Source organism: Oratosquilla oratoria, chromosome 9 (genome assembly GCF_046742065.1).
Source record: "Oratosquilla oratoria isolate Oo_2021 chromosome 9, ASM4674206v1, whole genome shotgun sequence".
In the NCBI taxonomy this organism is placed as follows: domain Eukaryota; kingdom Metazoa; phylum Arthropoda; class Malacostraca; order Stomatopoda; family Squillidae; genus Oratosquilla; species Oratosquilla oratoria.
The window spans coordinates 28,528,552-28,541,542 of NC_134785.1; the positions used below are offsets into that span (position 1 = coordinate 28,528,552).

General features: G+C 45.7%; 1 protein-coding gene across 2 annotated transcripts in view; it reads right to left on the reverse strand.

Annotated features, from left to right (window-relative positions):
* The window catches only part of LOC143028289 (5-oxoprolinase), a 105,258-nt gene that overhangs the window by 53,864 nt on the left and 38,403 nt on the right, over nucleotides 1-12,991 (reverse strand). For both annotated transcript variants that reach the window (XM_076190158.1, XM_076190160.1), the window contains 2 exons: nucleotides 9,618-9,819; nucleotides 6,626-6,845 (listed from right to left, as the gene is read on the reverse strand). In XM_076190158.1, coding sequence (XP_076046273.1) covers nucleotides 6,626-6,845; nucleotides 9,618-9,819 — 422 coding nt within the window. The remainder of the gene's footprint in view (nucleotides 1-6,625; nucleotides 6,846-9,617; nucleotides 9,820-12,991) is intronic.

Consider the following 12,991-nt stretch of genomic DNA (forward strand, 5'->3'; position numbering starts at 1 on the left):
GGAGGGAAGGAAGTTGTTATCTAGCCTGGGAAACTGCTGTAAGGAAAATCTAGTGTGCTAAGACTATGTTGACCAGACCCCTATACATTCCCCTCACTTTGAAGTGCACCCCTTTCTGTTCCCTGGAGTGGAGACAGACAGGTTATAATCACTTTTGTACCACTGAAGGGCTTGAATTGATTCCCTTGGAATGCTTGAGAGCCCGCGGGTGAGGTAAGGGAATGTAAGAGTATGAGAAGGACTTTGGAAAGTTATCCCTGCAGTTGCCGAGCCAGAACCTGGATGAGTTGTCAGGGTCGGCTGTGTGCTCTTGAGGAGGGGTATATCATTTTCAGGACTTCTTGGGCGGCCACTATGGGGCCCAAAGATAAGTTCCCTAAAGATTCCCACATAACTTCTTTGAGGTAAAAGGAAGTGAACGTATTCTGGCTCTTCCATATACCTGCTGGAAGAACCTGGTTGACTGACAGATTCTTTCTGATGACTAGGGAGGTCCCTACTGCCCTCAGGTCATGGGCAATCTGTGTGGTTCATGTCGCAGGCTCTGCGGATGACTACCATTGTCCAGTAAGAAATGGAATTCTTAGTGATGGGCTTCGGTCTACCTTTAGTAGAGATGAACAACCTCTTTAATTCTGGTCGAAGATGTTCGGTTCTCTTGAGGTAGGTCCGGATGGCTCGTACCGGGCATAGAACTGTTTCAGTCTATTCTCCCCCTACAAATTCGTCTGAGGACGGAACACTAAAGGACCAGAATCTAGGGTCGGATTTGGCAGGATCTTGGTTTTTGGCAATGAATTGAGGCATGAAAGTGAAGGAGACCTCTTTCCATCCTTTGGAATGGGCGACTCTATAAGAGATGGCGTGTAACTCCCCTACTCTCTTGGAAGATGCCAGGGCTAGCAGAAAAAACTGTCCTCAAGGTGAGGTCCTTCAGATGTGCCTCTCGGAGAGGTTCGTAAGGGGGACCCCTCAGAGAGTTCAGGACTAATGCCACATCCCGCGGAGGAGAACTGATTTCCCTGGGGGGGCATGATCTTTGAAGTGCCTGAAGAGCATGGAAATTTCCGGTGAAAGGGCTAGGACCATGCCCTTCAGAGAAAACACCTGATTTAGAGCTGCCCTATAGCCTTGTACTGCCGAGAGGGAGATCTTCTTGGACTTCCTGAGGAAGTGGAAGGAGGCGATCTCAGGAATGGTGGCTCGATCTGGGACTAACTTCCTGGAGTGGCACCATTTTGCAAAGGCATTTCATTTCCCTTGATAAAGGTTAGCTGAGGAAGAGCGAATAGGAGCGGACATGTCCTCCGCCACTTCTCTGGGAAAACCCTTCTTTAGGAGGATCCGGACCATAGTCTGAACGCGTGAAGATTGAGTGCTGAAGGGTTCTTGTGCCAAGCCCCGTTGATGGGTGGATGCAGAAGATCTGGTCTTCCCTGAAGGGCCAGAGGCTCTTCTACTGCTAGCTCGAGGGCGTCTGGAAACCATGGGGCTTCGGGCCACCAAGGAGCGATCAAAGTCATCCGAAGGTAGGATGCGTGTCTTGCTCTCAGGAGTACCTTCTGGAGCAAGGGAAATGGTGGGAAAGCGTAGGAGTCCAGGTTGTCCCAACTTTGCAGAAGAGCGTCTTCTCCTGCTGCCAGAGGATCCGAGAAAGGGCTGAAATATATTGGGAGTTGGTGATTCCATCTCATTGCAAAAAGGTCCACTAGAGGGGAGCCCCATTTGCTGAGGATGAAGTTCGCTACCTCTCGATAGAGGGACCATTCTGTGTTGATTATCTGATTCTTCCTGCCGAGGTGGTCCGCCCAGACATTCCTCTTCCCCGGGATGTAGCGGGCTTTGAGTGACACCTGGAGATTCTTGGCTAGGTTGAGGATGTCCATCATCAGAAGGCATAGTTCCTGGGAGACTGTGCCCCCCTTGCTCGTTCAGGTAGGCTACTACCGAGGAATTGTCCGACATTATGCCCACTACTTTTCCTGAGACTTGATCCTTGAAGTGACGGAGAGCCAGGAGTACTGCTTTCAACTCAAGCCAATTGATATGGGCTGTCTGCTCGACTGTGGACCAGGAACCGCTGATGTGATCGTCGTTGAGGTGGGCTCCCCAGCCCTCCTTGGAGGCATCGGAGAACAGGAGGACTTCGGGGGAAGATGGGCCGAGGGGCATCCCCATGAGAAGGTTGCATGGGCCTTCCACCAGAGAAGAGAATCCTTGACTTCTTCGGTGAGGGAGATTGTTGTAGGAGTTCTCCCTCTTGCGGGGCCCACTGAGACTTGAGGAGCCACTGTAGCGGTCGCATTCTTTGTCTACTCCTGGGGATTAATTTCTCTACGGAGGCCATATGGCCCAGGAGGATTTGGCATTGTTTCGCCATCAGGAACCTGGTCGATAGTGCCTGTGCAACTAGAGAAGCGAGATTCTGGATCCCCTTTTCTACCGGGAAGGACTTCAGTAGGGAGGAGTCCAGGACCATACCCAGGTACGTGACTCTGTCTTGGTAAGAAATCTGACTTTTCCAGGTTGACTACTGTGCCCAATTTCAGGACAAAGGTTAGGACCATTCTCAGGTGTTCTTGGCATAGCTGGGCGGAATGTGCAAGGATCAGCCAGTTATCCAAGTAGAGTAGTTGAATTCCCCTGGAGTGGGACCACACTGAAACGAGGTTGAACACACTGGAGAAGACTTGGGGTGCTGTGGAAAGTCCGAAGCAGAGGCAGGGGAAGTGGAAGGTGTTGCCCCTGTGGACGATTCTGAGGAATTTCCTGGAGGAGGGATGCACTGGTATGTGGAAATAGGCATCTTGGAGGTCCAGCGACACCATGAAGTCCCCTTCCCTGATAGACGCCCTTACGGACTCTGGGGTGTCCATTCGGAACTTCGTCAGGGAAAGGAACTTGTTGAGTGGAGACAAATAGATGACTGGTCTCCACACCCCTGTTGTCTTTTCTACTAGGAATAGCCTTGAGTAGAACCCTGGGTCCGGAGTCGAGACTTCCTCTAAAGCTCCTTTCTGGAGCAGAACGGAGGATTCCTCCGCTAGGGCCCGCCCGCGAGCCGAGTCCGGGTGGTAGCTGCTGACTTGGATGGGATAGGGGGATAGGTTTGGGACATTGTGAAAGGGAAGACAACAGCCTGTCTTAATGACTTAGTAGGTCCAGTCTTCCGCCCCGGCCTCTTCCCATGCTCTCCAGTAGAGGGAGAGGCAACCCCCTATCTTGTGCGGAGGGGCTGGCGAATTCCTAGGATTCCTGTGGGGGAGTCCGGAGCCTCTATAATGTTTGCGTCTAGGATCTCTAGTCGTAAAGGGACGGGGCTTTCCTGTCTGCCTTTTCGACTTGGAGTGGAGGGGTAGGGAATCAGCATGCGGGTTAGAAGGGGGGCCCTCTTCAATGGAGCATAAATTTCTCTGAGGAGGGGATCACTGGGGTCTCCTAGGATGGTGTCTCTCCTGCGGGACTCAATGTTGGCCAAAGACGTTAAGAGGCAGGCCGCTTGATGCTTCAGAGCTCTGCTCGAGCTTTCCCATAGAGCCTGGAGGTTGCATTCCCCTTGGGGTTGCAGCCCGGGTAAAAACTCCCTTACTGAAGCCAAGACGCGTTCCAGCCAGGAGTGCACCGCGAGAGAGAGAGCCAGGCCCTGAACGAGGTCCCTGGATTCTCTGCCGGAAAGGATGACGTTTCTGCTGAGCAGTGAATCCACGTCCGCTTTGACAAGCTCTGGTAACCGAGCCGGGATCAAGGCTTCTTAAAGGTTTGTCCCTGGAACAGAGCGCCAGCGCGGTTTTTCGGTTGCCCGCTTTGTGAGTGCGTCGGAGGCCTGGTTCATGGCTCGTACCGTCTGTGTACTCCATGGGAGTTGGTTTTGTTGTTTGAGAATTGCCCGTCCTGAAGATTTCAGACTCGAACGTGACTTCCTCTTCTTGTGGAAGGCTCAGTTGATTAGCTCTCCTAACTTTAGAGAGGATCTCTGAGCAGGAGGGTGTAACAACCATCGGGGATTCCGACTGGGAATCCTGCGAAGTTTGGTAACTTGCCCTCTCATCCCCGGCGCTGTGGACGTCGTCGCCGTCGTAGCTGGCGCCTGTCCGGTCAGCGAGAAACACCGCGTCTGCAACCTCGTCCCTGATCTCTGTCCTCGTGATCAAAGGGCATGGAAAGGTCACCGTTGATCACCCGGCTCTTCCTACGGTGGGTGTTATGCGTACTGCGGGATTCCTGAGTAGAAGAGACTAAGGGGCTTTTTGTCTTTGAACCCGGGTTCTCTGTCCGTGCCGGCGTCAAGTTTCCGGGATGGGTCGGGGGCAAGCCGCAAGCGACCTCATCCGGGAAAAATGTCATACAGGAACGGTAGCTAGAGGTGGCCTGAGGCGTATGTCCGTCTACGCCAACCGTCCTGTTTGAAGGAATAGAGGACAACTTGGCCTGAGAATGACTCGAAGTGGACGTTGTACCACCTTCCTGGCTACTACGCTTTGGAGGAGGGACTGTCGAGTTTCCGGGATGGGTCGAGGGCAAGCCGCAAGCGACCTCATCCGGGAAAAATCTCGTACAGGAACGGTAGCTAGAGGTGGCCTGAGGCGCATGTCCGTCTACGCTAACCGTCCTGGTTGAAGGAATAGAGGACAACTTGGCCTGAGAATGACTCGAAGTGGACGTTGTACCACTTTCCTGGCTACTACGCTTTGGAGGAGGGACCGTCGAGTTTCCGGGATGGGTCGAGGGCAAGCCGCAAGCGACCTCATCCGGGAAAAATCTCGTACAGGAACGGTAGCTAGAGGTGGCCTGAGGCGCATGTCCGTCTACGCTAACCGTCCTGGTTAAAGGAATAAAGGACAACTTGGCCGGAGAATGGCTCGAGGTGGACGTTGTACCACTTTCCTGTCTACTACGCCGTGGAGGAGGGAGAGAATTGCTCGTCTCCTCTGAAGCCGTAGTCTGCCTTCTCTTGTTTTTTTGGGGGTGAAGAGGGAAGCCATTTTCTATGCTTGCGCACCTTTTCCCCTGCATGTGCTTTCCTGTGAACACGAAAGTACACGGAACACTGACTATCATCTCACTGAATGCACGTCTCACACGGGGATGATGGTGAACACTTAAGAGCTATACACTTGAAACACCAAATGTGAGGATCTACTTGGGCTGGCGGTAAGGGGGTGAGACAAAGGTATCTCCCTTCGGCGAAGGCATACAACCCATCTTGAACAACAACAGTACTGGAACCAGATTCCATACTTACAGTGAAGGGTAGGATACCCGGTGGCGGTTAAGGGAATAATACAGGAAAGGGAGAAGGCACTTAATAAATTCCAGGACACAGGATGGCGTAGGGAAACCCCGATGAAATTGAAGGACGACGAACTCCTTAGCGTCCTGGGAGTGAGCTGGCGACAATCGAAGCGGGTTGCTTGATTTTCGGCACATACGTAAATATAGAACCGTTGATTAATTAACGGTTCGCTGCCGTGCGAATAATGGAGTTTGACTGAGAATCGGCCCATTAAGGGGGAAACCGATAAAAACTAAACATGTATAGTTGAGAGATGTTAACTCGTTCACTACTGCGAAGAGAATGGTTATAGTGTGCGAGACTTGTGGTGGAGGGCAAGGCCCCCCCCCCTTGCCCCAATGGGGCCCCTTACTGAGGATAAGCGTTGCCCAGACCCACAGAGTGAGGATTTTAATTTCGCAGTAGAAATATTCGCGCTACGCGAAAGTATCCTATTGTAAGGAGTACCGAAGAGTCTGTATTCTTCGGAACAAACAATAGGACATGCAATAAAACTAAAAAAAGATAACTACAGAAGACACCTGAAAAAGAACAGCTTTCCACACAGAGTGATAGATATATGGAACAAATTAGATGTAAAATAGTGTGTGCAAACACAATACAAGAATTTAAGAACAAACTTGATTTTGTGAGATACAAAAATGGGTCACCACAAGCATAGCTCCCCTTCCTGTATAATACAACTAGGTAAATACAACTAGTTAAATAGCTTCCCACACAGAGTGATAGATACCTGGAACAAATTAGACAAAGAAACAGTGTGTGCAAACACTATTCAAGATTTTAAGAGAAAACTTGATGCTGAAAGATACAAAGATGGGTCACAACGAGCATAGCTCCCTTCCCATATAATACAACTAGGTAAATAAATTTTAAATTTTCCTCTCTGCTTCTCTTAAATTCCAAGTTTCTGCCCTATACAATGGCACTGGTACAATCACCCCTTCACACAATTTCCTCTTTGCATCCATTCCCAGTTGTCTATTTCTCATAACACTTTTTAATTCTCTAAGGCATTTGTTTCTCTACATAAAACCTATATAAAACTGTAAAATATCTAAAATCTGATACAAAGTCCTCATCTTCCAAAACTTGTATTGTTGTACTGGAACCCAACATCTATGGGGACCACCTGATCAAATATAATCCACAAATGAATACAAAAGTTTGACAATAGCTACAAAATTTTATGAAGTAAACCATCATACTAAAGGATTTAAAATTCCCCATGATGAACCTACATTTTTTCTACTCAAAGTATTTTTGGATATGAGTATATTTTAATGCACATAAGAAAATATAACTTGGAAATATAAATTCTCTACAGCTCACCTTTCCAAAAATGCACCTTTAAAATCCCCATAGGCAAATTTTTTTCCATGATCCTGGCTGGTACTTTCAAGGGCAGTGCACATCAGAGCACAGTCAGTTCCCTTGTATCTCATGTGCAGGTACAATTCGTATTCAATTCTCTTGAATCCCTTAGATTGCAATGTTTCAATACATTTTTCTTTCAAAGCTGTAATTCTTTCTTCAATGTATGGGTAATTTTCTGAAAATGTAAAAGATCATAATAATGTATCACATAAATAGCAAACATTATCCCTGTGGAACTCCACTAATAACCTCTTCCCAAGTAGAAATCTTATCTCTGACCACTACTCTCATTTTTCTTCCATGCAAGAAATCCTCCATCCATTTCAGTAGTTTACCTTGTATCCCTCCTATTGTTTCCAGTTTTCTTAATAGTTTTTTGTGTGATACTTTATCAAAAACTTTTTGTAGGTCTACAGGGTCATACTTGGTGGTAATGTTGCCGCCACATCCTGGACACAATAAATGGCTTGTCTTGACACCTTTGGGTTGGTGGCTACATGAATCACAAACATGCCCTAATCTAATAGAGCAATAGCATGAGACTTTTCCTCCATGCTGAGCTTAGTATTAACCTAGTTGTGTCTTACAGGAAGGGGAGTTACACTCATGGTGTCCTGTCATTGTATTTCACAGTATCTAGTTTGCTCTTAAATTCATGTATGGTTTTTGCACACACTATTGTTTCATCCAATTTGTTCCAGACGTCCACCACTCTGTGGAGAAAGCTGTTCTTTTTCAGGTCCCTTCTATAATTGTCCTTTTATAATTTTTCTTTTCATGTCATCTTTATTTCTCATATCCCAATTTAGTAAGTCTTCTCTATCAAGGACTTCCATTCTTCTCATGATTCTATTGATGGTCAATAGGTCACCTCTTTCTCTTCTTTGTTCCAGAGTTGGTAATTCCAGTTTTGACAATCTCTCCTCATATGACAGTTTTGAAAGTGTTGGGGCCATCTTCACAATTGCTCTTTGGATTTTTTTAATTTTCTTTATATTCTATTTAGTACTGGGTGTCCATAATGTTGCTGCATACTCCAGTCTTGGCCAGTGTGACTAGTATTTTCTTCACCATTTCTTCGGCCAAGTAGATAAAGGCCATCTTTATTGATCTTAGCAAGTTGTAGGTTTTTCAGACAATATTATCTATTTGTTTATCAGGAGTCATGTCCTTTGTGATAATCACTCCCAGGTCTTTTTCAGAACTCACTTTCTTTACTTCCTTTGTACCTATTTTATACTGTCCTGATATTCTTTTTTCACTTTATGATGAAGTCCACTTCCCACTTCTGACTCCATTCCCAAACCCTGTTTTCTCTCTGTGGCAACAGTCCTTTTCTGTACTTACTTTCCTCATCAGTTTTGCATCATCTGCAAATAAGCTCATGTAACATTCTACACCCTCATCCTTGTCATTTATATAAATAGCAATCATTATCACTAATCACTTCTTCCCAAGTAGTACTCTTATCTCTGTGCACTACTCTCATTTTTCTTTCATGCAAGAAATCCTCCATCCATCTGAATAGTTTTCCTTGTATCCCTTCTCTGGTTTCCAGTTTTCTCAATTTTTTGCATGGTACTTTATCAAAAGCTTTTTGTAAATCTAGGAAAGCACAATCAGCCCATCCATTCCTTTCTTGTATTATATCTATTAGTCTTGAATAGATACAGATCAAACTTGTGGCACATGACCTTCCCTGTCTAATTTCCTGTCTAATTATGAGCAGTTTGAGTGGAATTATATGGCTGCAAGGACAGGGCTACAGTCAGGATTGGTGCTAAGGGGAGTAGCCTACTATACAACCTCTCTACACAAGCACTCATGGTGCACTGTGACATGCCTGTGTAGTGTGGTGTAGCTACATGCCTGTCAAGGCCACTGCACCAACACAAGCTCCGCCCACTTTCTCTATGCTGGAACATCAAATAAAATCTTAACACATGAATTCCTTGCTACGATTTTTATTGCCAATGACATGTTATGATTTTTTTTTTTGCCAGGAGGTGACCCAAACATCAGCCAAAGACCCAATTGCTGGCCACAACTAACAAGGCTCGCTTTACAGGGGTTTCTCACTTCCCACTTCATGGGAATGGGATGGAGAGTTTTTAGTTACACAAATTTATATATATATACCTTATATATATATATATATATATATATATATACATTACATACCAATGACTATTTCCCCTTTGCAAGGGAGGTACCCAAAAAACAAAGGCATAAAATTCACTCCAACCCATTTCATCCCCACATACTCCACTCCCATTTACCCCCTCCCTTCCCCTTATCTTGGCTCCTCTTGGTCATTCCTGCATCTTGCCCACTGCCCTGGGTCAGAAGCAGTGTAGCAAGACACAGCACATCCACAGCAAGGCCACTCACTCCAATTGGTGACTCCCCCTCTCCATCCCCTCATGCAGAAAAAGAGAAGACAAGGAGAAATCCCTTTGGGCTGCATCAAAATATCATTCACAGACATTCTCCCCCCCATCCCCACCCCAACCCACTCCCATGCATCACAGCATCATCCATATACAACCATTCTCCATTCACCCCTATCTTCTGTCTTCTCCCTTCCTTCCTCAACAGATATTCCCCTTTTTCCCAATGCCCCTTTTACCCCAACCATCTATTTCATCCTTGGTCGTGCCCTCGTGTTCACTCCTTCTACCTCTGCTTTCCACACACACCTTTTTTACTTACTTCACTCATTCTTTCCACATGTCCAAACCATCCCAATACTCTTTCATCAACCCTATCTCCCAACCCCCTTTCCAACCCCACTCTCCTCCTCACCTCCTCATTTCTCACTCTACCCAGCCTAGTAACCCCTATCATATACTTCTCAGGCACCTCATTTCAAACACATTCAAACTCCTCCTCTTTTACCTCAGTTAAAATTACCAATAATGATGGGCATTCACTCTTCCTGACTTACTTGTCTCATAGCGTCTGGCACATGGTTCCTGGACTTCGTGCACAACATCTGCAAGAGCCATCCCAAAAGCAGAGAGGATTCCTGCATACTTGTGAACAAACACCTTGTGCATCCCAAGAGCTCTGGCAATTGCACAAGCATGCTGAGCTCCAGCCCCACCAAACACTGACAATATATGCTGAGATGTGTCATGACCTTTGGCCTGGAAGCATAAGCAAACAATAATTACTGTGTTACAGACAAAAACTACTAAGATATGGGTTGAGGTAGTATTGACCTATGGGTAAGAAATACCTAGTGCATGATAAAATGTTCAAAATGTACTTTCTTCTACATTTCCTGTTGCAACACATGTTTCTTCAATGTAACTCCAATAGCATAAAAATAGGAGATGCCTTAACAATATTTATGTATAAAAACTGAAGGGAGCCCAACAATTTTCAAAATAAAGTAAATAAACCTATTGTTATTGTGTCTGTCTGTATACCAAGGGCTTCTTCCCCCTTATAAGGGAGGTAATCAAATCAGTCATGCACCCACTCCACTCCCATCTACTACCCTTGTTTCCCTCTTTTCTTAGCTCCTTGTGGATGAAAAGTTATCCCTGTCTTCAGCCCACTGCCCAGGTCAGAAGCAATGCACCAAGACACAGCACATCAACAGCAGGGCCACTTCACTTACAGGGCAACACCCGTCCCTGTCCCCTCATGTGGAAAATAGAGAAGACTGGGAGAAATCCCTGCAGGCTCCATTAAAATATTATCCATACTCAGCTATCCTCCAAACACCCCTATCCCCTGCCCTCTCCTTTCCATGCTCAAAGCCCCTATCACCCATCCATCCATCTCATTCTTGGTTGTCCCCAAGCCCAAACAATACATAAGTTCAAATCTATATATCTTTGGAAATCAAGGCTATAGATTAAGCTGGAAGTGTGCATGAATCTGAGTCTAGGTATTAAAGAAAAACAAAAGAGAGAAAAAAAAAATAGAGAATAAGAGATGGGACCCAACGAGTACTGCTCCTTTCCTATATATTACAATTAGGTAAATACTTCATCCACCTCTGCTTTCCACACCTCTTTTACTAATCTTTCTTCACTCATTCTTTAAGACTTACTTTTCTGTGGCCAACTAGGGTGCAGTGTTTTGGTGATGATGATTGGAAAGTGGTTGGATCTGAGGGCTCCAACCACTTTCCATGAAGTTGTTGAAGTTAAACAAGGGGAAAATAAGGTGATGTCAGGAGAGGTGTGGAAGGCTTGACGAGGGATATGTGTGATTATTATGGGTGTTGTTCAAGATGGTCAATGAATCAAGTTGTGTTTGTATATCAAACCCTGTTCCTGTTGGAGCTGTTGACACACCTGACTGACAGCTTGGTAAGCCACCACTCATGACAAGGTACATGTTAACTATTGTAATTGTGGATTTGTTACTTGTTTGGCTTTGTATTGACTGGGTTTCTGCAGTGTTATCTGTAGTAGGGAAGAGAGTTATGGTAGTGGCACTTGTGTCCACAAAGCAGATGGACTGGTGGATCAGGGTGATGAGTCAGTGGTAGTGGACTCATCACCCTGATCCACCAGTCCATAAGGTGGTGAAATCACAAAATGTGTCTGTTTTTTGAGAGTGTCATAGTTTTGTTTCTTGTATAATGGCAATGTGTATGTTGTGTTGTTTGAGGAATTGTTCGAGTTCATGTTTTTTTAATGCTGATGCCACCAATCTTATGTTGTAAGATGTTGATGTTGTGTGTTCTGTATGTGTTGTAGATTGCTGTACAGGGTTGGGGTACTGGTAAGGAAGGATTAGGACCTGGGTTAGAAGGAGAAAGAGGAATGTTTGGGGAGGAGTGCAGGGGGAAAGGGGATGGCAAGGGTGGAGGTGTGGGTAAGGGGGTGGGGTGGTGGGAGTGAGGTTATGGGTGGGCATATAGAACATGTCAAGGAGTTTGTGTACGGTTTTATGTCAACAAGTGTTATGTAAGTGAGGTGGACCCAGTTTTAGCATGAGTTGCACTGAACAAAGTCCTATGTCTGTCAGCCCTAGGTGATGGGTTTGGAGTGTGTTGGACATGCGTATTTTGTGGTGGGCCCAGGATTACTCTCTGCATTTCTAGCTAATAGTAGAAGATGGATGATCGCCAGAGAATTATCTCTCAGTGCAGATAAAATGTGAAGGAGCACTGTTGTAAAAAGGGTTGTTGTTGTTGTTGTTGTTGTTGTTGTCGTTCCCTTGACTGTCTGTCCGAGCAGTCCCGTCTACCCAAGGAATGCCACAGCCGAAACTGGGTTTTCCCACAAATCCTTTATAGTGTATGTTGTGCTGTTTGCGTGCATGATTGTGTATAATGCAGTCTTCCATTATGTGTTGTATGGTATGGGGTGAACTGTTACATCCTGGGCAGCTGTTCACAATGCGGTCATCCAGCCTCTTCTGGTAGCTTAGTAGTGCTGGGTGGTGGCCGCACTGCAGTCTGGCCAGGTGGACTCTGTCCTTTCGTGGGAGAGAGGATTCAGAAGGGTGGATATCAGGGGGTCTGGCATGCAGCAGTGTGTTGTCTTTCAGTGTGTTAATGGAGCGGTGAGTGATATGATTATGAATATGTTTCCGGAGGCTGGTATTTGGTGGTTGTGGAGGAAGAGAAGAGAGTATCTGTGTGTGATACAGGTCTTTGGGTGTTGTTTTAATGTTTCTTGGTGTGTGTAGGTGTTCTGCTATGTAGTGTTGCAGGTGTGATGTCTTTGTGGTGGCTGCGGCAAGTGTTTGTGTGCCTCTCATGTTGAGGTGATCCTTGACTTTGAGGACTTTTGTTTCATGGTGTAAATGGTCTGTAGGTGTTGTATTTGTGCAGCCTGTAATTGTTTTTAGGGCTTTGTTTTGTATGATTTGAAGGGTGTTGTGGTGTGTCTCACTGAGATTAGCCCATGCAGGACTCGCATAATTCATCACTGAGCATATGCATTGTTTGTATATTGTTGTATTAGTTTCTTTTTGTCCAAATGTTGTTCCAGCGATTGACTTAAGTGCGTTAAGTCTAGGTGTGCATTTGTTTTTTATGTTTGTGATGTGTTGTTTGAAAGACATGGATGAATCGTATGTTACACCAAGAATTTTCGGTGTGTTTGTGTGTGGTATTAGAGTGTTGTTGATGTAGAGATGAGGTATGTATTTGTGATCTTTTGTCCAGTTGGCGAGAAGTGTTGCTGTAGATTTGGTTGGAGCTATTTTGAGTCTGTTTGTGATGAACCATGTGTTGAGTGTATCAAGGTATGGCTGGATTATTTCTGCAGCTTTGTCTGTGTTACGATGTGTGCATGTGATTGTTATGTCGTCTGCATAGGAAGAGATTTGTATTTCTGAGGTGTCTGA